Below are 24,799 nucleotides of genomic sequence, written 5' to 3' on the forward strand. Positions count from 1 at the left end.
ATTTACTAAGGAGAATAGTGCATATAGGCGATAAGAAAGTTAAATAATATTAAACGGAGTTAAATAGGCTGAATAAGGTGTAGGCAGATTAAGAGGTAAGAGAATAAATATTACTAGTAATTCTTCTAGGAGCTATATCTACTAACCTATTAGATAATATACTAAGCCTATCTAACTGTTAAGAGATGGCCTAATTATATAATCTTTTAGTCTTCTCTTTATTTTATTTATTCTTATTATATTTCATTATATTTTATTATATATTATTTAAGTATTTTAATAGGCCTACTTCTTATTCTATTTCTATATAAATTAATAAGGCCTTTTTTAGTATTTTATTAATTAGGTTATTAACTATAAGGTTATTATTAAAAGCTTAGATATAAAGACTATACTTAAAGTCTAAGAATAGCTATTTTAATTATAAAAGATATTTAATATTAGTATATTAATTTATATATTTTTCTTCTTATTTTAATTACTTTTAAGCTTAGCATCTTTTTATCTTAGTTTTATTATTTGTTAATCTTTATACAAATTAATAATATTAATATAATATTATTAATGCTTCTTATACCTTCTTATAACTGTAATTCTAAATATATTAGCTGTTTTTAGTTTATATTAATTATTAATATTATTTTAAGTAAATTAGTTAACTATCAGTTATATAATAGAATTATATAATAATTTATTAGGATATATAATAATTATTTTAAGCTAGAGATTAAATTATAGATAATTTAACTTAGTATATTACTTATACTTATTAATTTAATTAAATTAGGTTTGGTTTTAATAATAAGTAATATTCTATAATTATAGCCTTATTCTAGGGCCTATATGTCTTTAATATAATAGTTATTATACTTCTTTTAAATACTTAAAACCTTAATAGCTATTTGAAAGTATTAAAGGAGGCCTTTTCGTAAATAAATCTTATAAGTAAGTAAATTATATAATGTATTACCAACTATTACTAATACCTTATAGCTACTAAAATATATATTATTAAATATCCTTAAGTTATTTAGGTTTATTTCATAGGTATAAAAGTTAGTTTTAATATAGAAGCTAGTACTTATACTTTTATATTTCTTATTATTATTTTATTATAAGTATTTCGAAAGATAATGAGGAATAAGAGTAGCAAGCTGTGGAAACTTAACTTTAATAGTTTTTAATTATAATATAAATATTAATTACATATTCAAGATTACTTTAGCTGTGCATAATGGCTTTATAATAAAGCTTTGCAGCAGAATCTATTTACTGGTTAGCCAACAGCGAAGCCAAAAGCGTATAGAAACAATTGAGGGTATATTTGCTTAGTGTCTTCAGACCATGCATTATTAACTCTAGATCTTAAATTGCTGGGATCTGGCTCAGCGCTTCAGCGCGGAAGTAGTGTAAAGCGATTTAAATATAGCTCGCCTATATAGGTTTAAGTAGTTAAGTTGTAAACTATTACCCAGAATAAAGCATAACATTAATTGAAGATAGCTATTCCTTTTTTTAATACCTTTTTTTACTCTAAAGCTTGTAATTTGAACTCATGGAAAATAACAGGTTCCCTTTTGGCCTCCTTCAAGAGAGTCTGCGCAAAAATGCTAATTAGCGGACCAGTAAAATCCCTAGCATCAAGTGCTTTGGTCTCCACAGAACCAATTTCAATCCAGCCCTTGTCCATGTCGACTTTAGTTTCTTGTAGAGTCTCCTTCACCTGGAAACTGTACCGCGAAGACGTAGCTACAACTTGAAGTTGAACTTCGACTAGTCCCCAGGACAGCTTGCGAGAGACAGTACCAAAAAGCCCAGTGGCAGAGTTATGAACTTCGAAGACAGCAGTAGTGTTGTCAAAGTCGTAGGCTAGGCTGGCAAAGCGCAAGGGATCTTTGTACAGAGAGATACCAGCTCTGATACTCTTCCCAGTCAAGCCCTGGTCGGCTGTGAGGCGTGTAGACCCTGTGCCGGTCAAGAAGCGCTGGCGTCGCCCCAGGAATGTGGGACTCTCAATAGCTGAATCAAGTCCATAACGGCTTGGAATGAGTTGTAAGGTTTCTTCGTCATCTAGATACTGATAATTTCCTTCGTCATGGTCTCGAATGTAAAGATCTTCGATGTGAGAAGGAGCCTGGAGCGGCTTTGATGGATTGAGCGACTGCACAGCTTCCCTCTTGAAGCCCATCCTAGGCTGGCGGACAGTGGGCCATCCCCCTTCTGGCCAGTCGACGGGTGAAAGAAAAGACTCACGACCAAGGCCCAGAGTACCATTTGGCTGCTTTCGAACACCAAGTACAGCGGCCCACCATCTCCCATCACCATCCTGGAAGAGTGAGCCGTGGCCAATATTCTGGATATACTCGTCCCTGCCATCAGCCGTCATGATGGGATTCTGATCCCATGATTCATATGGTCCCCAAATATCTTTGGACCTTGCGACTGTCAACATGTGATGTTCGAATGTTCCGCCTTCTGCGGCCAGGAGGTAGAAATATTCCTTAACTTTGTAGATGTGTGGCCCCTCTGTGTCGTATTTAGCCCAACCAGACCATATCTCTATCGTTTCAGAGAGTAACTGTCCCGTGTTGATGTCAATTTGGACCTGCTTGATGGTGTTTGTCGGCTGTCGATCGTCTCTGATATGCCAAGCTCCCTGCACAAAGACTCGCCCGTCGTCATGGAAGAAGAGGCTGGTGTCAATGCCATGATAGTCGAAATAGACAGGGTCGCTCCAGTCATTGCTCCAGATGTCGTGGCACTTGATAATGAAGTTGTGCCTCTCGTACTCTTCGCCATTGAAGGTTTGATTTGTGGTGACGATATAGAAGACTCCTTCATGGTAATGTATACTGGGAGCAACGATGCCAGTAGTTGCAACCATGGTGAAGCCTGTATCTAACGGCACGTGTATCGTGTTTGCATTTCGTAGGCTTAGCTGTGAACGTTTATGCAGAGCATTGCCTACCAATAGAATAAAAATGTCAGTCCTTGGGCTGCTAAATGATGGCTTCTGAGGGATAATACTAACCAATGTGTGTCCAGTATTTAAGGTCCTTCGAGGCGTAGATAGGAAGACCTGGGAATACATGGAATGAGGAGGTGCAAAGAAAGAATGTACCTTCGGCGAAGACAACCGAGGGATCTGGTGCAAATCCGGGTACAATTGGATTTGAATATCGAATTTCCGCGTCAGAACGCTCCATGGTGCACCGTATTAGAAAGGTTTGCCAATGGAAATAATATAATTCAAAATTCGAAGGAGTCTAGGACTGCTCTTCACTCTATGCTTATATGCTTTGACTGCAGACTGCTTTAATGGGAATTAAACACATAACCAATATATATGCCTTATTTGCAGTTGAAGTCGGCTAAATTGTGGCATCAGTCTCTGAAGCAAATATTACAATCCAGCTATAAGTCAATTCAGCTATTTAGCTTGGGTGTCTTATGAATTGCGTTCAACGGGAATTTGCCCGAGCCCTCCATTTTACTGCAAACAACCAGTGTAGTATCCTGTCAATTGCCCGATATGCACCCTTGTATTTATCCGACTCCGCGGGTAGCCTACACTCCATATTTACCTTCTTAGTGTCGAATGTTTGCCCTCGGTTTAATTGCGGAGAGTGGCCTGTCTGTGCGTCACGTTTTGGGATCTCTGATGCTCAACCGCACATCGATCTCTTCGAGCTCTTTAAAATGCGGTAAATCAAGTATGTTTTGCCTCTGAAGTTTCTTTATCTTTTTCAAACTCAACTAGCCCATAGGATACTACTGGAAATTATCGCGTCTGCTACTCGTCGAATCTCACAATGCCTCTTCTCGTAGACGTCGACCATGCTTTGAAAGAGCTTACGATCGAGGAGAAGGTCAAGCTTCTCTCGGGAAAAGACAATTGGTCTACCTACCCTATCGAGCGCCTGGACATTCCCTCTCTTGTGGTACGTGTTGTCATGCTTAAGCCAAAGATGGCGTACAAGGCTTACTTTCGTTTAACAGGCTACGGATGGTCCACACGGGGCGCGAGGCACGTCTTTCTTCAATGGCGTACGTCATCCCCATCCCAACAGCCCACCAAGATGATATAGCTAATCTGTGTCAGCCGCTCGGTGCTCTGCTTCCGTCAGCAACGGCGATGGGGGCGACCTTTGATACCAGGTTGATGCGGTCCGTCGGTAATATGCTGGCTGCAGAAACCATGGAGAAGGGCTGTCAGATTTTACTTGCTCCGACCGTTTGCCTGCAACGGTCCCCCCTTATAGGTCGTGGCTTTGAAGCCTTTGGCGAAGATCCAATTCTCAGTGGCATGTTGGCCTCCGAGTATATCAACGGTGTGCAGGAGAAAGGGGTTGCAACCTCCATCAAGCACTATGCAGCACATGACCAATCTTATATGTCCCCCGAGGACGACTTGCAAGTGGCTGAAAGAACCTTACGAGAAGTACACCTTTTACCCTTCCAGTTAGCTGTGAAACACGCCAACCCTTGGTCATTTATGACTTCATATCACCGCATAAACGGAGTTCACACTTCAGAGAATGAATGGCTCAATACTCAGATCCTACGGCGAGAATGGGAATGGGATGGGCTTCTGATGAGCGATTGGGGTGGTGTCTTCAGTACTACTGAGGCAATGAATGCTGGTTTGGACCTGGAGATGCCGGGTCCTTCTAGGTGGAGAGGCGATCTTCTGCACCTTGCCCTCATGTCTCGAAAGGTCACGAAGTCGATGATTAATGAACGCGTTCGGAACGTGGTCAAGCTCGTGAACAGAGTGCAGCCGGCTATTAAGCACACAACACCAAATGAAGAAGCCGGCGATACACCTACAAAGAGAGCGCTATGCCGAGAAGTTGCTCAAGGCTCTATCGTCCTACTCAAGAACGAACGCAAGGTATTGCCTCTTGACCCATCAGCGCAGCAAACCTATGGTCTGATCGGCCCCGGAGTTATATACCCCGCCGTCAGTGGCGGCGGTTCTGCCGACTTACGCCCATACTACGTCCAAAAGCCGCTTGAAGCCATCCAAGATGTTGTCGGCAGGGAGAAAGTGAGGACTGCTGTTGGTTGTTACTGTAGGCCGACTTCTAGAATGTCCTAGGATCAGGACATCATTCCGCTAACTTCTTGCACAAATAGCTCACATATTCACACCTCCTCTATCCGAATACGTCACTGTTCCGGGAACAGATGAAGAGGGGTATCAACTCTTTTGGTACGGTGAAGACCCAGAGACGAACCCCGAGGCTGAGCCACTTCACTCTACGACTACAACCCAGGCCACAATGTACTTTGCAGACAGCCATCCCTCCGGTGTTCCTGATATGTATTGGCTTCGCGTCGTGACATTATACAGGGCAACTAAGACAGCGACTATGCATATCGGTCTTTGTGTGATGGGCAAAGGACGCCTGTACATTGATGGCAAAGCGGCCATTGATCTTTGGTCGAGCCATCCTAAGAAGACGCTTCAGACGCCCATGTTCAACCAAGCAAGCATGGAATTGACAGCTGATCTGGAGGCTCATGAAGGACAAGTTTACGAGATATCTGTTCTTTTAAAGAATGAAACTATGTCCTCTAACATTGGAGGGCCCTATGTTGGAACGTCATGTATTGGCGGTGTTCGGATAGGATGCTGTGAGAAGATCGACCCCGCTGTCGCTTTGGCGGAGGCTGTTGAAGTGGCGAGGAATGTGGACGTGCCTATTCTTATCGCTGGTCTGAACGCTGATTACGAAACCGAGGCGGTGGATAGACACGATCTAGAGCTGCCACCTGGGATCAACGAACTTGTTCGGAGGGTAATCGAAGCGAACCCTAAAACCGTGAGTCAATCGAGGATTTCATCCAGACCACTATGGTCCCTGGCTAACGTAAAAGTAGATCATTGTCAATCAGTCCGGCTGTCCAGTGACCATGCCTTGGGTCAACAATGCCTCGACTCTAGTCCAGGCGTGGTTTGGTGGCCAGGAAACAGGCAACGCTATCGCCGATGTACTCTTCGGTCGGTATAACCCATCGGGGCGTCTGTCGATTACGTTCCCGCGCAGACTGGAAGACACGCCGTCCTTCCTGAGCTTCGGCAAAGGAGTGCGGCACATGTATTACGGAGAAGGCGTTTTCATCGGTCACAGATACTATGAGAAGCTTCGTAACGACCCACTCTTCTACTTCGGATTCGGTCTTTCGTATACGACCTTTGAGTACTCGAACCTCCAACTCCCAGAGGTTGTCGACTTGGGCGATAATGGGGAGCGAACCTTCAACGTGTCGGTTGATGTTATGAACACCGGTGACATGGATGGACACGAGATTGTACAATTGTACGTCTCTGATATAGAATGTGCCACTCTACGGCCATGCAAAGAGTTGAAGGGCTTCGCTAAGCTATGGGTGCCCAAGGGTGGCAAGGTTAAGGCCACAATCAGCTTGGATAAGTACGCCGTGTCATATTGGGACGAAGAGGAGAAGAAGTGGCTCGCTGAAAAAGGTACTTTCAAGGTGGTGATATCGCGAAGCGCAGACCCAAAAGATGAAGTGTTGCAGCGTCAGTTCAGATTAGAAAGGGATTTGTACTGGAGAGGTGTATAGGCAGATACAACACCACGCCGATGACGCATAGGAAACTTCATGAATTTTTATTGTGCTTTGAGAATCAAGGTATCGCTAGATTATAAAACATGGAATAGATAATGTAATCTATTTAATGCTTACAAGTGACTATGGGTTGCTCTGCCTTGAGCCTAGTGTTGAGACTCAGTTGGATGGCGTGGTGCTGGGTTCTTTCACCATACACTTCAGAAACATCGTTCACTGATCTATGAGGCTACAGTTGTGGAATACTGATCTATACAACTGTAATGTCTAGATACTTCACCCTGATTTGGTCATTGCCGGTAGCAAATACACCAATGACAGGCCCCACAAAGTCATGCCCAGTCATATCTAAGGAGTCTAGCGTGCCCATCTCTCGCCTCGTCCCGTCCTCCCCAAGCGAATACCAAAAGACAAGATCTAGCTCCGTATAGTCTATCCCAAATACAATACTATTGTCCTTCGCTACTGCACCGACGTTGACAGATAATGTTCGTTCGATGGACCGGGCCTTATTGACAAGCTCAAAGACAATATTCTCGGGGCTGACATCAAGAAAGACGCGAGCATATCGGTGCTCATCTTTATAATAGCATAGACCTGTCCTGAGTCGAGAGTCCTCTATGATGGAGCTGTCTAGGGCCTCGAGTGTTGCGGAAGACGTGCCATGAAGGCTCCTTTGGCGCTTTCCAATGAATGTCACCGGCTCGTCGTCCTGGTTCAAGTCCGCTTTGCTGGATGTCAGAGTGACGCCTTTTCCATCATGCTTATAGCTTCCGGGCACGGGGTCGCGGATCTGAAGATAGGCGACATCTGGACTTCCGAACTTTCTCGGGATAGAAAAATTGGAAGACAATGAGCTCTCGTGTATTGGAAGTGGCACATCGACCTGAACGCCGTCGATCACGGGGAATTCCCCCTCGCTCCACGAGGCCGTAGTAAGAACAGACTCGCGTCCCATGATAAAACGCCCATTATTCTTGCGTACACCGAGACATGCAAAATACCACTGTCCCGAAGGATGCTGGAACAGGTCTCCGTGGCCAGTGTACTGGATATACCCATTAGGGTCCGCTTTTGGTAGCACCGGATTAGCTGGGTTGACCTCATACGGACCCCAGATATCCCTCGACCGAGCCATAATGACATGGTGGTCGGCAAAACAGCCACCCTCAGCGATGAGAAGATAGTACCATCCATCCTTCTTATACATGTGCGGGCCCTCTGGGTAAACCTTTGTGACACCTTCCCAGAGCAGCCTCCTCTCAGAGAGGTCTTTTCCCGTCCTGACGTCGATTTCGAACTGCCAGATCTGTGATGCAGGAGCTGGAGATCGAGCGCCTATGAGATACGCGCGGTCGTCGTCATCCCAGAACAAGCTAGTATCGATTCCATAAAAGTCATAAAAGACCGGATCGCTCCATTCATCAGCCCAAATATTAGTGGTTGATAAGATGAAGTTTTCACACCCTGTTTCTCCAGGCAGAAGATCCTTGTGAGCAATATTGGTGCAGACGATGTAAAAGGTGCCCTTGTGGTATCTGATCGAGGGAGCCATAAGCCCTCCCTGCGCAGCAATTTTAACGCCATCCTCATCAGGGCCGACCAATTTAGTCATCGAGCGCTGGAGGGACATCAAGCCCGTTCGATTTAATGCATTGCCTGGATGCAGAGGTAAGCATGATAGTGGTTATGGCGGAGATGCAAGGGCAAAAGGGCATACCAATATGGCTCCATTCCTTCAAGTCTCTAGACGCATAAACTGGTAGACCAGGGAACATGTGAAAGCTGGAGTTGACAAGAAAGTATGTTCCATCCACGTAGATAACGGAAGGGTCAGGGGCGAACCCGGGAATAATGGGGTTGACTTTAACACGCTCCATTATCGGCGATTCTTGGCTCGACGAGATTCATCACCACTCAAGTACGATACAGGCTTATTATACCTCTATGGGACTTTCCAAGCGCCATCACCTAGCTTCAAGCTCAATCCCAGGGTTTCGAACCATCACCCGGTAAGTCGCGTGATCTTGTTAGACCACAAGTTCCCTTCTCGGGGAAATCGTCATGGAGTTCGGTATCGTTGCGGGGTCGTTTGTTGGACTGTCTCGGTGATATTGAGGGGCACGAATCGTCCGAGCCACTTTCTTGCGCGTTAGCCTCTCGGGAAAATGTCTTGACCGCTCTGTATTAGCGTGATTACCTCTAGTGTGACAGTCACTGAAGGCCTTGGCTCCGCACGAGTCAGTGGCTCATTGCTGGCCTGAAGCGGCTACTCTGTCCTGTTTTGACATTCCCATGGTTCGCAGCATCAAAACGGGCGCTGCATTTACCGCGGCATAGCTTATCGCCAAAGGTTCGCCCTTCAAGTTCTATAAACCCCTGAGCCTCTAGAAAGGTGCCGCCTAGCTCTATCAACTAAACCCCGGATCGACGCTCAAGCAACAATGCAGGCAATGGCTTGCAGGGCCGTGTTCAATTCGCATTATATTCTGATGTTACATCACGTTGCTACCATTGATTAGAATGAACTTAAAAACGTGAAGGAGGTCACTGTCTCGGGTATTGGACAGCTCTACCTCTTGGCTCTCCTCTTTGTGCAAAGGAACAGAGCGCCTTACCAGGATATGTAAGGTTACAAAACTTTTTATCGCGAGGCTAGCAAGAGTGAAATTCCTGTATTTAATTCATGAACTATGCGGAAGCTAGTATTGCATCACCAGACCAAAGCAACCTCCGAAGTCGAGTCCCCCTTCAGTCTGACACATTTGGATTATTGTTAATTCTGCGGTTGATATGAGGACCCACTGAAGTTTTGTTCCAACACTACCGGGCCTCTTACCGGCTTAAATTGACCATCCCACAAAGCACAACACTACAGTTCCTTGTCATCTGATGTGACTCTGCTCTTGTGATCGACCTCAGGAATGCCTTCAGCCTTGATATCGAGGGTTCTGTCGAGCACTTGTCTACCATCAAAGATCTGGGCGACCTCTTCGAGGGCCAACCCCCGAGTTTCAGGGTAAGTGAAGTAGATGATGCTGAGCCACAGAACCTGAGCGACAACAAAGACGATATAGTACTTCCACCTCAGGGCCTTCAATGCGACCGGGTTAACAAATCCGTTGAAGAGACCGCTGCAAATCTGTGCCAAGTTGAAGATGCTGAGACCCTTGGAGCGAAGCGTATATGGCAGTACCTCGAGAAGGTAGGCGATAGGTAGAGGCGACATGGCAATATTGTAGAAGGTGAAGAAGACGAAAATCAGAACGACGATTCCGATGCCGAACCCCTTGTGGGTGCCATTCTCCACCTGGTTTCGCGCCGCCAAGATGGTCCAAACAGTAAAGGTAGATAACATGCCAATAGTGGACGTTAGTAGAAGGGGCCGCCTGCCAATTCGGTCGATAAGCGTAGCAGAACTACAGGCAATGATGAAATTGTAGATCTGAAGACCTCCATTAATGAGGTTCTGCGTTTCGCCATCGGTGATGCCGATATCTGATAGGACGAGAGCGAGATAGGGACCGATAAGCTGGTTACCGCACCACTGGATGATGAAGCCTAGGGAAGCAACAACAACTAGACGATGGCGGTTTCCCTCTGTGAGCAGGGCACGGGTTAGCATCGCAATACCTCGTAGTTTGGGAACATGTCAGGGCATGTATACAAGGCTTACTGGTTTTGAAGAACTGGAGGTACGAGACAGACTCGACAGAGCGTTCAAACTCGATGGCACTAGTAATTTCGGCGATCTGAAGGCGCACAAGCTCAGTCGGCTCGTCGGTGCCGCTGTGATGCTTGCTGAGGACTTTGGTCGCCTCTGCCGCACGACCATTCGCAACCAGCCATCTAGGGCTTTCAGGGAGGAAGTAGACAAAGATAACCTGGAATATGGAAACTAGTGCCTGGAGGAGCGAAGGAATTCTCCAACTCCAGTTGCTATTCATGTGAAAGGTACCGTACGTGGCCCAGGCAGCGACAATAGCGCCAGTATACTGCGTACATGACTGATTAGATGGTGAGTTCGCAAGGTCAGGAAGGTATTCTGCTTACCCAGGTGGTGTTGTAGATGCCGGTGATGATAGGCCGATGGGTCGGGTATGCCAGTTCTCCAAGAAGTGGAGGAGCAGCGCATGAGATAAACATTCCACCAAGGCCAATGAAAAAGCGCCCAGCTAAGAACATGGCCATGTTGGTGGCACATCCTTGCAGAATTGCAGCGCCAATGATGATGCAGGACCCAAGAAAGATTGGGTGGCGTCGCCCGTACTTGTCGGCCATCCAAGGGGCGACAGGCAAAGCAACCACGCCACCGATGGTTTGGATATTGACCAAAAGGCCAAGAACACCACCAGAGGGATAGTCAAATTCTAAAAGGCAAAACAGAGTGAGTCACAGTACCAAGAGGATGAGGCTTGAGGTTCTGTAAACTTACCAGATTTCCAATGGTCAAGGGTCTGCATTCCATTGAGCACACTGCCATCATATCCGCCTATATAGGCCGACATGAATGGGACCGCAAGCATGAGGTTCAGCCTCACCAGATGCGGCACATTCCACCATGACTCTTTGGTGCAGAGGTCGTGAACCCGCACTTCATCATGCCCGCCATTCTCGTTGGTTCCCATAATGGAATTAGACAAGCTAGTATGTTCGAAGTGTTGAGGGAAAACAGTAAGAAGTGGGGGAGATAATACTAAACGAACTTTGGCCGTTAACTTGATATTCTGGGGATCGAGAGATGATAGATAGAGGTTATATACAACAGGAGAGAGCCAACAGTCTAGTCTCTATTGATGAATAGCTAGTGCAGAATGGATCAAGGCTTCTTTACCCCACACATCACCCCATGGGGCACGAGACTAGTGGCACCAGCGATGGGGTTGGAGTGCTAGCCTCTACCAACCTTAACTAAAATATTTCCGGAGGTTGGGCTAATCGCCGTCGAGGCCCTAGAGCTATCGGTGATGTGTCCCACTGGTGAAAAAGCTTCTACGAGCTAGACTCTGAAAGCCTTGACGGCTATACAACTAATCGACATGCCTCCAGAACTGCACTTCTTAGATACGAGTTTTGGAACAACCGACAGCATGTGCACAGAGCCACTTGTGTGGGTAGTTGGTATGCTGCCTAAAGTGTGTTTTTGATAGTGTATTTTGAATTAATAGACCTGAAGCTATTGCTTACATCGCGCCCCTTGCCTTGTACACAGAGCCAGTGATATTGTCGTTCGATTTGGCCGTGAGCCTGTCGCTTGTCAGTCGATTGGATGTAGTTCGGAAGAACTCGTAGTGTGAAAGTTTGACTGGGGAACGCCGCTAAGTTGACACTGGCCAGCTGTGTCGCCTAATGGATAAATACTGTATTTGCCCGAGTAGAGGCCCACAGCCTGTTTAAATTCCACCGAGTACGACAAGGTAGTGCGGAATCATGACACGGACCAGCGATAAAATATAATAATACTAGTTTAGTCAATTTGACATCGATATTTACTAGCCTTGGCACCGGAAAGGGTAATTCAAGCATCGGATTTTGTCGACTGGACTGTTATGGGCTGAGATGGAATATCCCGCCCTTTTGGCTAAATTGGAAACAGATGGGGGATCATCGGTATAATGGTAGCTCGAAAACTCATCATCCTCGAGTCGTCAACTTAGTCAACTTAGGTATTCCATTCGGAGACCCCTGTCAAGACTTCACCAACCGCAAATGAGAATAGCACCTCACTTCATACACTGTTTCTGTTCCTAATCATATTCATACTGATCACTTGAGCGAGAGCTCATAGACCGTCATTCTTCTAGTTTCGTCAAGGTGACGACAGAAATGGAGATGTCACATTCCTCGACTACAGCTATGTACAAATCAAGAAGGCTAATTATCATATTAAACCACCGACGCCATCAGAAGCCTTTGAATTTAGCCGAACAAGCAGGTTGACTGAACGCTGCACGCACTGGCTTGCCCGGGACATAACAACTTCCTCATCGTAATTATGTGCAAGTTCGAGCAGTAGACTGCCAACACGTCTTATCTTTTCTGCCTATTCCATCCAGTAAGCTTGTGTGAATACGCAGGGCACGATCTCTCGTTGTCACTTACGCATTGTTCCCCCTCAGCTTGGAGATGAAGGAATGGGATGGTTTCAAGGACGTTGAAGAAATCTTGAGCCAGCTCTATTATTCTCATGGCCAGGGAAAGAGGCGCTGCGCTTAGGCCCACAATCTGGGTCATGTTGCATGAGATAGCAGAGTTTAGCACAAAGAGCTTGATCGAGTGGAGTGAAATCAGATAACTGGTCTTTTGTCTCTGTAGAACGTCATCTAGACCTTTGTCTATCTCTCGACAGTCGGTGTCGGGTGACAATGCAGCTGGTGACAGATCCCAGCCTGGGAAACAGTTTGTTAGTGTGATTACCTCGAAGTATGCGTTTGATAGATCAGCCATGTCTTCTTCGTAAAGCTCCGTGAATTTATCTGTATGCCCGATGGATCTTGACTCCATCCCTCGAATGACTCGTGCAGCCATGGCCCATAGACGACGTATGATATGGAAACCCTCCAACAGACGGCCTTCTATCTCGGCACCATCGAGTTCTGGACCATATTCAAAGAGCGTCACTGGGCTTGGTGAACTTGGATTAAGACTTAGCTGGGTGTCGAACAAAGTCTCATGGATGGAAACGGGACGGCCTCCCATTACCAAGACGGTCTTGTCGCACACGTATAACTGCCAGAATGCGTTTCGGAGGATCTGCTGCTCGATCGGGTCTCTTCCCTCAAGAGAGGCCTCGCAGTAGAGACGCATTCTCATGGCAATTAGACCCGCTTCGTTCAAGATATGAAAGGCCACACCGTTGGTGCCTGTAGAGGTTTGTATAGCCGACGACAAGAACATGCGGATGGTGAGCGACGACGACTCAGGGTGCTCGAGATCGTAGTCGTGGTAGAGATGAAGTAGCTCTCGCGTTGTTTTGACGAATAGTGGCGCTGTGAGATGCTTAGTGGGCAACAGAGACTCTGGAACAGCATAGGACACAGCCGCACACAGGGCTAGGAGAAGTGTCAGACTCCTGAGCTTCTCTATGGCACCATACTCATTTTCAGATGACAGGCAGGTCAGTGCCCGTCTGTAAATGTCGAGGGCATCTTCACAAGGCGAGTGTTGTTCTACCTCGAAGAATCGACCGACTGTTGCTCGCAGTGAGGCTTCATGGCAAAGAGGGACAGACCCGAACACATAGCGAGTATATAGGAAGATGCACCGATGAGCAATGGATGCTGAGGATTCACCTGAGGCAGAGTTTTGCAGCTCTGTCAGGAGGTCAAGATAAATTCTGACAGCAGCTTCAGTCTGACTCTCCGACAATGATTCTGGTCTCAACCCTTGGCTGCTGCTGATACTGCTGTGCTGGGCCTGGCTCACAGCTGTAGCTGTGGCTGGTTGTAGGCAGGTCGCTGGAGAGGAGAGGGGTGAATCGTCGAGGATCTCGGATGGATAGGTGGCTGGTGATATTGGGGTTGGGGTATCGTCTGAGATACTGCCACAGTACCGAACAGGTTTGGGACCTCTTTTCCTCGGAGGGGCATACTGGCAAGCGGCCCCTGCGGTTCGACAATTGCTGCAAGTCGGAAATCCATCACACTGCGTTGTTACCGTATCAGCAACAAGGCTCTTTGACTAGCTAGCCAAGAAAGAAAGAGATTCGCAAATTACGGAACCTCGTCATCACGAACCTTGACCTTGCGGCGGCGACATAGCTTGCAAGCCCGCCTCGGGCCTGAAGAAGATGCCATTCCCTTGTCGTGTGGATATGACAAAGGGAGGGAGAGAAACTCGGACAAAATGCAGCAGACGGGTCGGGCAATTAGTTATACGTCGGTGGGCCATGCGGGGGTTCTTGACTAGGGTAGGCCGAGGAAGTCCACAGATCGCCCGAAAGGCTCGACATTGGTTGCTTCCCTCGAGGCTAGCTCTTGTCCCACCATGTTGCGTTAGTGGGGCATACGAGGGGTCGTGAAAGTGATTGTAGTATGTAATATTCAAGCTTATGGTTTTTTTTTCCATAACTTCAAGTTACTAGAATGTTTCTCAACAATAAAGAATCAATCTACCTGAACTTGGGACATTTACCAGCCCGACGGATCTACCCTGAGACGCCTGTAACCCAAGAAAGAAAAGCACCAGAGCCATGGCACGCCAAAATGCCTGTGCAGCAGCGCCCAAGGGACTTCCTTCGGACTTTGAGTGGGGGTTTGCCACCGCCTCCTATCAGATCGAGGGTGGCGTGAGAGACGGCGGGCGAGGCCCCTCCATCTGGGATGCCTTTACACACCTCGAACCATCGCGTACCAACGGTGCCAACGGCGATATCGCTTGTGACCACTATCACCGATATGAGGAGGACCTTGACCTCCTTGCCAAATACGGTGCCAAAGCCTATCGGTTCTCCCTGTCATGGTCGCGAATCATTCCTTTAGGCGGACGACGTGATCCTGTGAATGAAGAGGGCATCACCTTTTATAACAAAATCATTGATGGGTTAATGACTCGCGGGATCACGCCATGGATAACTCTCTATCACTGGGATCTCCCATTGGCATTGCAAAACCGGTACGGGGGCTGGCTCGACATAGAGTCACAACTGGACTTTGAGCACTATGCCAAGCTATGTTATTCACGCTTTGGTGACAGAGTTAGGAACTGGATCACGTTCAATGAGCCGTGGGTGGTTTCTATTAAGGTGAGTTTTTCTGGTGGACTTCCGAAAGACGTTGCATCAGCACGTATTGACAGCAGGACCAGGGGTTCTCTTTGGGCTGCTTTGCCCCCGGACGAAGCAGTACGAACCCAGACTGTGATGCTGGCGACTCTGGAAGGGAACCTTGGATCGTCGGCCATAACCTGATCCTAGCCCATGCGAGAGCAGCAAGGTTATACAACAAAGAGTTCAAATCGAAGGAGGCTGGCCGCATTGGTATCTCACTCAGCGGCGATTATTTCGAGCCGTGGGATGCTACCGACCCTAGGGACCAAGAAGCTGCCGAGAGGAGAATGGAGTTCTGGTATGGCTGGTTCGCCAACCCCACTATGTAAGGAACCATATCTAATTCTGTCGTCCGATCACAGCCCTGCTAACCTGTTGATATCATCCAGGCTTGCACAGGACTACCCTCCTGTCATGCGAGAGCAGCTTGGATCCCGTCTCCCCGCCTTTACAGAAGACGACTTTGCTCTGCTGCGCGAGGCCGATATCGACTTTTGCGGAATGAACTACTATACTGCTCAGTTCGCGCGCCACCGCACTGCCCCGCCGCCAGATACAGACTTCCAAGGCAATGTAGATGAGTTGCCAGTGAATAAGGAAGGTATCCCCATCGGCGAGCTGAGCGGCTGCGACTGGCTCCGCTCCTCGCCCAAGAGCTTCCGGAAGCACCTTGTGAGGATCTACAGGAAGTACGGGAAGCCTATTTGTGTCACTGAGAACGGTTGCCCATGCCCTGGTGAGGAAAAGATGAGTAAGGAGGAATCTGTTGACGACGAATTTCGCCAGCGATACTTCCGCGACCATCTAGATGCCCTGGTCGTGGCCATACATGATGGTGTCAAGGTCTGGGGATACTTTGGGTGGTCTTTGATGGATAACCTAGGTCAGTTTGTCTCACCCACGATTGCGGTGCGAGAGTGCCAATACTGACAAAATCATTAGAATGGTCCGATGGATATGGCATTAGGTTCGGCGTGACCTTTACAGACTACGACACACTTGAAAGGACGCCGAAGAAGTCGGCATTGATGATTAAGGACATGATCAACGAAAGGACAATCGAAACATTATAGTGTCCATTTCAATGACTTCGGATCCTCTTTGTTTCTGTTACTAAAGAAAAGTCAACCCTTGTGCATGCCAATTCAGGGTGCTTCTATGTTCCTAATACGTCGTGACCTTTCTGATGGGAAAACAATAAGATCAAACTATTTACTGTCCTCATTACACTCTGAATTATAAGATTGATTCTGCTTGCATGCAGAGCTGCTCACTTCATACCTCTGTAGCGGGGACCTTGTCGCATGTCGCGAGTTAAGATTCGAGCGAGCGGATCACAGAAGACGCCGCATACGTCGAGAATCATCCTTTCAACCAATCATCAATGTAGAGTGCCAGAACGAACATCTCCAACATAGTGGATCAGCTAGAACACGCTGTACCGAAAGGGATTAGTGCAGATAGGCAATTGGAAAGTTAAACGATACTAAACGGAGTTAAACGATACTAAACGGAGTTAAACGAGGCTAAACGAGGCTAAACGAGGTACAGGCTAAGAGAATAAACATGAGTGGTGATTCTTCCACGAGCCGTACCCACCAACCCCTGGTTAGTTGATTCGCTAAGGTCCTATTTGCCACCTAACTACTGGAAGCTGGCCTAACAACACGATTTTTCTGTCTTCTCTTCGTTCCATCTATCACCTTCTCACCCCAATTTGTCGTTCTTCATCGTATATCGTTCAACGTTCCAGGAGCCCCGCTTACGGTTCTGGTTGCTTACCGATCAGCTAGACCCTTTTGGCATTTCATGCATCAGGTTGTCAATCATGGGGACGTCATCAAGACCTCGGATGCGGAGGCCACACTTCAAGTCCAAGAATGGCTGTCTCAACTGCAGAAAACGCCGAGTTAAGGTATGTCAGTCTACGTATCCTTTTACCCCATCCCGACCAAAGCTGAAACAAGGATTTACCCGTTCTCAGTGTAGCGAGGAACACCCGACATGCCGGTCATGCGCGAGCCGTAGGACCGTTTGTGAATACCCAAAAGGAGTAGTAGAATCTTCCACAACATCAGTGTCTGTACCGCCGCTATGGAATTCTGTAGAATCACCACCGATAGTATCGCCATTCCCTTCTGATACCTCAGTATCAACAAGAACGTCGGCCTCGGCCATCATTCCGCTCCAGAGTCCTGGTCATACAACGACTCAGGCATTGGAGTTGAACCAATTACATTTGCTTCACCACTGGACGGTCTCTACAAGTGTTGACCTTTGCAGATGTCCCAAGACACTGTACATATGGCAGGAAGCCCTTCCTGAAATTGGTTTCCGACATCCATTCGTTTTGCATGCTTTGCTAGGCCTCGCCGCTTTGCACATTGCCTACCAATCTCCAACCGAGCGAACGCGAAGTTGGCTAGTTGGCATGCATCATCATAACGAGGCCTTGACCGGATTCCAGAAAGAGATTGCTATCGTCACCGCAGAGAACAGCGAAGCGTTATTTACATGGTCTATATGCAACGCTCTGTATGTCTTTGCTACATCGAATCCACTTCGCCAGACTATAGAGGGAAACCCTAGCTCGTCGATATCGGTACAGAAGGAGAAGGTCTTGGGTACAGAATGGATTCCCATGATCCGCGGTATGCAAGCTGTGCTTGAGCCTACCCATAATTACATCCGTTCTGGGAGAATGAAGGACATAATGAGTGTGGGTAATTGGTATGAGCTTGACCCGGATCAAGATAGCCAGGGCCCTGAAGACGCCTACTTCTGTCGCGCCCGTGAGTCTTGGAGTAACTCCGATTGTGCCGAAGTCTATGAAGAGGCGCTTCAAGTTCTCCGGAAATGTCGGCTTTACTCGTCGCAGTTCCGCGAAATGGACTCTGAGACGAGAAGCAACTGGGGATATAACAAAGAGTGGTCTGCCCCCCTGATGTTTATTCATTTTGCACCCGACTCCTATTTCTCACTCCTGCGGCAGAGACAACCGTCAGCTTTGATCCTGTTTTCCCTGTTTGGAGCACTCCTGCATAAGATAAGAAATTACTGGTTCTTGGAAGGCTGGGGCAAAGCAATAGTGGAGGTAATAGCAGATATCTTGGGGAGTTACTGGAAAGAATGGTTGCTATGGCCTTTACAGGTTATTCAAGAATGACAATTAATCGGTCTGGTCATAATGATACACATGGCTGGCAGCCCAATGGCCGAGATATATTTAAAGCGTTTTAACCTCGTGATCACTCAGTCATAGGAGAGGGCCGCTGTTATTCGAAAGATGAAATGCCCCTCCACTTGTTGTCGCCTTGCGATCATTTCACTTTTCAGGAGCAGAAGCTCGTTGAATGATCGACTTACTTCTCTCAGGTCGTTGCCGCAATGCGTCAGAAGCTAGTGAATTGAGATAAGAGCAGCCTACATGACATTAGAAAAATTTAGAGGTCACAGTGTTTGACGGTTTAACGAGAGAGAAGCCACTATGAGGCACATCATCGACTTATAGGGGTTGGTGGCTGCTTCTGATGTGCTATCCCCTAACTGGTGGCGTAGGGTAATTGAGTTAAGTTTGGCTTGAAGGGATCTTGATGGTTGTCCTAGGATTGGAGTAACAGAGACGTTGCACGGCAGCGCAGCTTACTTCAGCATAGCTTGAGTAATCGGTTTTCGATTGACAGTATATACTAATCTGTTTTCATTTACACCGTGTCAAGACCGAAGTCTATCACTTCTCCATAAGATTCTTCCTTGCAGTCCACATACGCGCTCGTTTACCGAAGATGTACATTGGTATCGAGAACAAACAAACAATAAGCTGAATGATCCCAATCCACATGAAAACTCTTTTCGGTCCATCCTTGTCAAGCCAGTGAGACACAAAAAGACTAAATACAAGCCCATGTGCAATGTTCTTGGTGAAATTGAGTGTGACAAGGGCTTCGCCAGCGTATTGGCGGTAGCTATCGACGCAGAAGGTGATGGATGTTGTGGAACCTAACGAGCAGCCGAATGAAATAATGCCGAAGAAGATTGTTGGTACAATCCATTCGTCGTGGACCTCGGCGGACCATCCAAAACCTATCAATCCCATGCATGTTGTAATCAAGATAGGGAGGGCCATGATGAGTCTGAATTCGGGCTCGTACAGACCTCCGTTTCGACGAGCCATAGAGCGCACCAAGATATCGCTGATCTTACCAGCGACGCCTGTACCGAGAACAGCTCCGATAAAGGGAGCGAGGTATACAAGACCGGTTTGGATGGCTGTGAAGTTGTACCTATGAGGGTCTCGATAGATCATCGCCATCGTCTCGGCCAGAACGATCAGCCAGCCTATGGAGCATGAGTACATGATCGCTGACCAGAGGACAGCAGGATAGACGAGGAGAATGAATGGTCGTATCATAACTTTGAACCAGTTATCGTTGTTGAGACGGCCGTTGAAGACCTTCATGTGCTGGATAAATGATTGCGCGGGCTTTTGGCGGAGGTCTTGTGTGTAGTTGCTGGGGACGGGATAGGTAGGAGAGGCCGTTTCGGGGTCTGGTTGTTTAGCTGAGCCAGAAGGTTCGCCGTTCTTTTCATTCTCTGTTGGCGAGGGCGAAGCTCCCTCTGAAGAGATCTTGTACTGATCCTCTGGGTCTGCAGAAAAGCCAACATACTTGTGGTTCTCGTTCGTGGAGCGAATCAGAGCCTTTTCATCAGACTTGTTGCCCTCTGCCATGGCTGACAATAATTGCTCTCCTCTGCGAGAGGACATGCGTCGAAGAAGACTAGGCTTGTGAGATGGCTTTCGCGATGGAGTTCTATCCCAAAATGTCTCTGGGACAAACAGAAACAAGAGGCAGAAGGCGAAAGCAACAACCATGGCCATGATGCTTTGAACAGTCAGTAGTACTTCAATGCAAAACGGTGAGGCTTGGCTTACAAGAACGCCCACCTCCATCCAAGCTTTCCAATAATGGCAGCTCCGGCCAGCGGGATCAAATTCTTTCCACCAAGGAGTAAAAGTGTATAAATACCAATCCGATAAGCCCTCTCATGAAGGAAGAAAATCTCTGCAATAGTGGCAGAAGGTAGACATTCTACCGGACTTATTGAAATACCCTGGAAAACACGCGCGACCAACAATGACTCGAAGCTAGGGGAAAGGCCAGACCAAAGGGCAGTGCCGATAAAAATGATGGCGCCAGCAAGGTAGATCGGTCTCTTACCGTAGAGAATAGCAGTAGGAGATGCGATAACGGCTCCAATGCCGAGACCAGTCATGCAAAGACCCGTCGTCAAGGCAACTTTCTCAACTGACACATTGAACTCTTCCGCAACGTCTGTGAAACCAGCGGCGATAAGGGGGGTGATGCCACCGCCGATCATGCAGTAGAAGCCCAGTGACAATAGCGCTGCATCACGACGCCAGCTAGGCCAATTCAGAGGATCGTTGGCTGAATCATCAGGTTGGGGGTCTAGAATGATTATGCCGTCGTCGGTTCTCTTTTTACTTGCCACGGCTGGTCTTGGTGTTTGGGGTTCTACGGCGAAGCCAGCGGGGATGGAAGAGTGGGATGTGCGAGCGTGGATGTTGCGCAGACCGAGAGGCTCGTTACGGTCTTCTGCGAGGAGTAAAACGGATCCTAGATGGGGTAAGATACTTTCGGATATCAACGGCGGGAAAACTGACCGGGTACTTCGACGGTTTCTCTGTCATTGAGAATGCCCATGGTCCATTTGGCAGGGCCAATAGAATCGCCTGTAGAGTCTGCATTGTTCGACGCTCTGTTTCCGAATAGACGGGTCCATCTGTTAGAGGTGATAGACACATCACGAGACGTCATTGTCGTTGATGTCAAAGACAAGAAGCTGATTTGAGTCAAAGAAGAGTAGATGAGCTCCCCGAATAATGAAGTCTAAAAGAGGGAAAGAGTCTCGTGATATTAGATCTGGGTCTAGGCCAAAGGAGACAAAGGATAGAAGAATGAAGAGGAAGGCAATTCTAGCAGAGAATTAGTCTAAATAAGATAAAGATAAAACAAATCAGATCATAAACACCAAGATATCATCTTTCGAACTCCCCGTTAATACATCATGTGCAATCCGTTGAATCAGCCTCCGAAGCTCGTGTGAGTTCTGACTGTCACCAACTCGTCCATGTAGGCTGCATTGCGGGTCTACCAGCAGATCTACATTTTCTGGGCAAATAGGCAAGCGAGCGGCTATCGTGGGCGAAACATCTACTCTGATAGGATACACCTTGTTCTTTGTATATACCTCGTGAAAGATGGTTCTTGGTGTTGTTAGCCCTGACGCTAGTATCTAGATCATGTGCCATGCTTAGTGGGGGGTGAGCATGATGAAAGTCCCCGCGCACGAGGGAGAAGATTCTGGGGCTAGCGTTACACCTGACAAAATGTATAAAGGTATCTCCGCGGAGCCTGAAATTTAGGAAATTCTAATATCTAGATTATTGTATAATAGTAGGGTCCTATTAATAACGGAAGATTACTTTATTTTTTAGCTTAGAAGTTGAAGTGAATATTATCAAGTTAGCTTTTTTCTAAACTTATGTAGGTAGATAGCTAAGGTGTGTAAATACCTAGAGAAGAAGTCAGATGATATAAAATAAGCTTACACTACCTAAAACAAAGAATTCAAAGTAATTCCATATCTTGCATTACCAAAATTAATTGGGCGAAAGTGTCGCCTGTGCGGCTATATTGTCCGTCGCGTTCAAAGAAGATAAAAACATTCTGCTAAAGATTATTAGTGGGCAAACACAAGAGGGATGAAAAACCATCGGCTGACTGTTATGTGTTTATTTACAGAGGAAAGTGTTACGTGCTCAGCAGTGGTCCCAGCAAATAGCTTCAAGACAATTATCACAATAAAATGCAAGGAAATACCCACAATAAAATGCATCCAGATTCGTTTTAATTGCAAGAAGCGCCTGCCCAGCCTCATATTCCTGAACGAGGTAACAGAACGGGAACAAAAGTACTGGGAAGCAGTGGACCAGTCGCAAGACAGGGACAGTAGCTGTCTAATAATAAAAAGTAGCACAGTAAATAGAACACAATGGCAATATACATACGGGGCTCAAGGCATGATATTCTCTAAGTATTGACTCGTGTCATACCTAGGCAGATCATATACGTGCAAAACTAAACGGTAACTGCTCGAGGACCGACGCCGATGACTAGGTGAGAGCCGGCGCTGATAACTGCGCGAGAACCGAGCCTACTCAGCTCTACTAGCATTTGCAGCTCCAGTGCCAGAAGGATACATGCAGACTTATGCGATTATATCCCCACTATTGTCCCATTTGTTTTTAGACACCCTTACCTGAGCCTCGATTATTTCGACACCTCCTGGCCAACCAGTTTAAGTGCCCCTGCAAGAACCGCTCTCATAACCTGAATGCATACTACAGTCAACCAATGAGAACAACAAGCCTCAATCTGCAAGTCGGATTATGAGAAAATATCACTAATAAACGATTCATGGTGTGATTTAACAGGAAGATCATCGAACTAAAGGTCACGGAACAAACGAGGCCGATCGGCGACAGCTAAAGATCTTCCGACTATAGCAACAATTACAATTGCAAATTGGAGCTGCATGTGCTAAACACATTATATAATAACCTCCTTAGAGCCAAGTAGTTATACTGTGATTAATATGGATATAAAAACTTGGTAAATTAATTATAAAGTATAAGAGTAATTTAATTGCATTGCTATAGAATATGCTTAATATAGCCGACGACTTATCTTGCATATCCAGTTTAGCAGTTGTCGGAGTTTCTAGTATCCGACCTCCGATTAGGTTGGTGGGTCCTGCAATTAGAGGCTAGACCTAATGCCTTTACTGTTGTTTATGAACTTATTTAAAGTCTTTTTATCCCAGATCATAAATAACTTAAATCGATTTCTCTCTATTTGTTATTTATTTAATAATTTTAAGAAACATATAGGCCACGTTCTTTCTTGCTATCAACAAACATGGTGTCATTTGCCCTCTTAACTGCTCTTGCATACCTAAGCGTCCTTGCCTCTAGCACTCCCAGGCAAAACCAATTTGCCACTCACTCAACATCCGATAATCATGCCAATCTATTAGAATATTCTATCAGTGATGAAAGGAAGTTCCGCGACTTGTCTTACAGATGGACCCATGCCTGGGATCAGAAGGTATCAGATTCGTCTTATGCTTCTGGTTCAGATTTCTAATCGTCTACAGGACAAAGCGACATGGCTTGCAATAACCGCCCCTGAAGTTATTGCTAACTACACCGACTATCCAGCTGTCGGGACACTCACTATCAGCAGCCCTGCGAGTATATTCGATCACTCATTTGATGATAGAGGCCTTGGTGATAAACGATGCAAGTTAGCCGCCTTGTTAAATCATCATTACTAACATACCATCGCTAGTGCACACACAACATTTTCTCGGCTCGTCCCTCTTTACCCATATCAGCAAGAGCGAGGCAAAGGGGGACTGGCAGGTTCGAGCTCGCCATGTCAGGGAAGTGAACGGTGAAGAGCGTCAATGGGATTCTAGCGCATACGTCGAATTCACCTACAGTCTCATTGATGGGGACTGGAAGATCTCTGGACTGCGTCCTCATACAGTAGTGGCTACTACTGGACGACCTGAAGATGTTATTGGCTTATTTCCCTAAGCGCTCTGGAAAGGGAGACTTCTGGTACAATGACTTTGGCTATGTTGCTGCTCTGCAGTCTATCCACTAAGGTATGCAAGCCGTGGTACATTAAAAGCTGCATTGCATTATGATTAAGATAGCCAGCACCTTAGCAAGGTCCCTAGTATTTAGTTCCTTGGTGTACTGACATACTATTGCTAGTATATAGTCTTTAAACGAATACACCCTATAACATTAACCCTCAACTAGTCCTAATTTCTCTAACTACAGCTACTGGCAGTAAAGCAATATTGACAGAGCCAGAACATATATGCAACACTGCTGGGTAATCCCCGACGGCGTATGTAAGACCGAGCTGCCTAGTAGGTGCTCAAACTTGCTATTTAATTCACCAACTGAAGCAGCTAGCACAATCGGCAGTCTTGTTTCACACCTATTTGTTGAGAAGATTAGCTTGACCAGCAGTACGAGAGCCGGGAGCATGTCTGAAACACGCTTGCAGAAGCGACATTTTCATGTGATTACAGTTGCGTAAGTAACTGACCAGACTTATATAATAGGTATCGTACAAACTCACGAAATTGAGTAGCGCCTGTGGATCCAAGCTACTGTAGCCATTTGACCAATCGCAAAATGTCAGATCGTTTATTTTCCTTTGAACCAATAAAAGCACCAAAGACAGGAATTAAAATACCCACAGGCGCTACTCAATTTCGTAAGTTTATACGGTATTTCAACTCACCACGAATCATTAAACAGAGTACAGG

At 46.5% G+C, this 24,799-nt stretch overlaps 9 protein-coding genes across 10 annotated transcripts; 4 read left to right on the forward strand and 5 right to left on the reverse strand.

The window, feature by feature from the left end:
* Positions 1-1,528: 1,528 nt before the first annotated feature.
* On the reverse strand, positions 1,529-3,298 carry FOXG_12988 (uncharacterized protein; the record flags this gene model as incomplete). The annotated part of the gene is made up of 2 exons (XM_018392932.1): positions 3,032-3,298; positions 1,529-2,964 (listed from the first exon to the last, which is right to left on the reverse strand). Exons 1-2 carry the CDS (start codon positions 3,204-3,206, stop codon positions 1,529-1,531), a joined length of 1,611 nt encoding a protein of 536 aa, XP_018251544.1. The 5' UTR covers positions 3,207-3,298.
* A 412-nt stretch (positions 3,299-3,710) lies between these two features.
* Positions 3,711-6,698, forward strand: FOXG_12989 (uncharacterized protein). The gene is made up of 5 exons (XM_018392933.1): positions 3,711-3,941; positions 4,000-4,047; positions 4,103-5,075; positions 5,140-5,828; positions 5,887-6,698. The coding sequence occupies exons 1-5, from the start codon at positions 3,813-3,815 to the stop codon at positions 6,592-6,594; spliced, it is 2,547 nt and encodes an 848-aa protein (XP_018251545.1). The 5' UTR covers positions 3,711-3,812; the 3' UTR covers positions 6,595-6,698.
* Positions 6,699-6,772: 74 nt separating this feature from the next.
* Positions 6,773-8,622, reverse strand: FOXG_12990 (uncharacterized protein). Its single transcript, XM_018392934.1, has 2 exons — positions 8,321-8,622; positions 6,773-8,259 (listed from the first exon to the last, which is right to left on the reverse strand). The coding sequence occupies exons 1-2, from the start codon at positions 8,478-8,480 to the stop codon at positions 6,851-6,853; spliced, it is 1,569 nt and encodes a 522-aa protein (XP_018251546.1). The 5' UTR covers positions 8,481-8,622; the 3' UTR covers positions 6,773-6,850.
* Positions 8,623-9,242: 620 nt separating this feature from the next.
* Positions 9,243-11,324, reverse strand: FOXG_12991 (uncharacterized protein). The gene is made up of 4 exons (XM_018392935.1): positions 11,036-11,324; positions 10,654-10,970; positions 10,277-10,595; positions 9,243-10,200 (listed from the first exon to the last, which is right to left on the reverse strand). Exons 1-4 carry the CDS (start codon positions 11,226-11,228, stop codon positions 9,473-9,475), a joined length of 1,557 nt encoding a protein of 518 aa, XP_018251547.1. The 5' UTR covers positions 11,229-11,324; the 3' UTR covers positions 9,243-9,472.
* Positions 11,325-12,395: 1,071 nt separating this feature from the next.
* On the reverse strand, positions 12,396-14,431 carry FOXG_12992 (uncharacterized protein). Of its 2 annotated transcripts, XM_018392936.1 has the most exons (3): positions 14,337-14,431; positions 12,703-14,244; positions 12,396-12,643 (listed from the first exon to the last, which is right to left on the reverse strand). In XM_018392936.1, exons 1-3 carry the CDS (start codon positions 14,394-14,396, stop codon positions 12,482-12,484), a joined length of 1,764 nt encoding a protein of 587 aa, XP_018251548.1. In that variant the 5' UTR covers positions 14,397-14,431; the 3' UTR covers positions 12,396-12,481. The 2 variants fall into 2 exon arrangements, with proteins under 2 accessions (XP_018251548.1, XP_018251549.1); XM_018392937.1 differs by having other exon boundaries at positions 12,396-14,244; positions 14,337-14,426.
* Positions 14,432-14,692: 261 nt separating this feature from the next.
* FOXG_12993 (beta-glucosidase) lies at positions 14,693-16,591 on the forward strand. The gene is made up of 4 exons (XM_018392938.1): positions 14,693-15,343; positions 15,406-15,692; positions 15,757-16,250; positions 16,310-16,591. The coding sequence occupies exons 1-4, from the start codon at positions 14,792-14,794 to the stop codon at positions 16,438-16,440; spliced, it is 1,464 nt and encodes a 487-aa protein (XP_018251550.1). The 5' UTR covers positions 14,693-14,791; the 3' UTR covers positions 16,441-16,591.
* Positions 16,592-17,024: 433 nt separating this feature from the next.
* On the forward strand, positions 17,025-18,638 carry FOXG_12994 (uncharacterized protein). The gene is made up of 2 exons (XM_018392939.1): positions 17,025-17,282; positions 17,352-18,638. The coding sequence occupies exons 1-2, from the start codon at positions 17,196-17,198 to the stop codon at positions 18,531-18,533; spliced, it is 1,269 nt and encodes a 422-aa protein (XP_018251551.1). The 5' UTR covers positions 17,025-17,195; the 3' UTR covers positions 18,534-18,638.
* Positions 18,639-19,097: 459 nt separating this feature from the next.
* Positions 19,098-21,231, reverse strand: FOXG_12995 (uncharacterized protein; the record flags this gene model as incomplete). The annotated part of the gene is made up of 3 exons (XM_018392940.1): positions 21,051-21,231; positions 20,301-21,003; positions 19,098-20,250 (listed from the first exon to the last, which is right to left on the reverse strand). The coding sequence occupies exons 1-3, from the start codon at positions 21,202-21,204 to the stop codon at positions 19,098-19,100; spliced, it is 2,010 nt and encodes a 669-aa protein (XP_018251552.1). The 5' UTR covers positions 21,205-21,231.
* Positions 21,232-23,367: 2,136 nt separating this feature from the next.
* On the forward strand, positions 23,368-24,050 carry FOXG_20830 (uncharacterized protein; the record flags this gene model as incomplete). Its single annotated transcript, XM_018401137.1, has 3 exons — positions 23,368-23,556; positions 23,606-23,750; positions 23,800-24,050. The coding sequence occupies 3 exons, from the start codon at positions 23,368-23,370 to the stop codon at positions 24,048-24,050; spliced, it is 585 nt and encodes a 194-aa protein (XP_018251553.1).
* Between the last annotated feature and the right edge of the window lie 749 nt (positions 24,051-24,799).

Source organism: Fusarium oxysporum, chromosome 9, assembly GCF_000149955.1.
Source record: "Fusarium oxysporum f. sp. lycopersici 4287 chromosome 9, whole genome shotgun sequence".
Taxonomy (NCBI): Eukaryota; Fungi; Ascomycota; class Sordariomycetes; order Hypocreales; family Nectriaceae; genus Fusarium; species Fusarium oxysporum.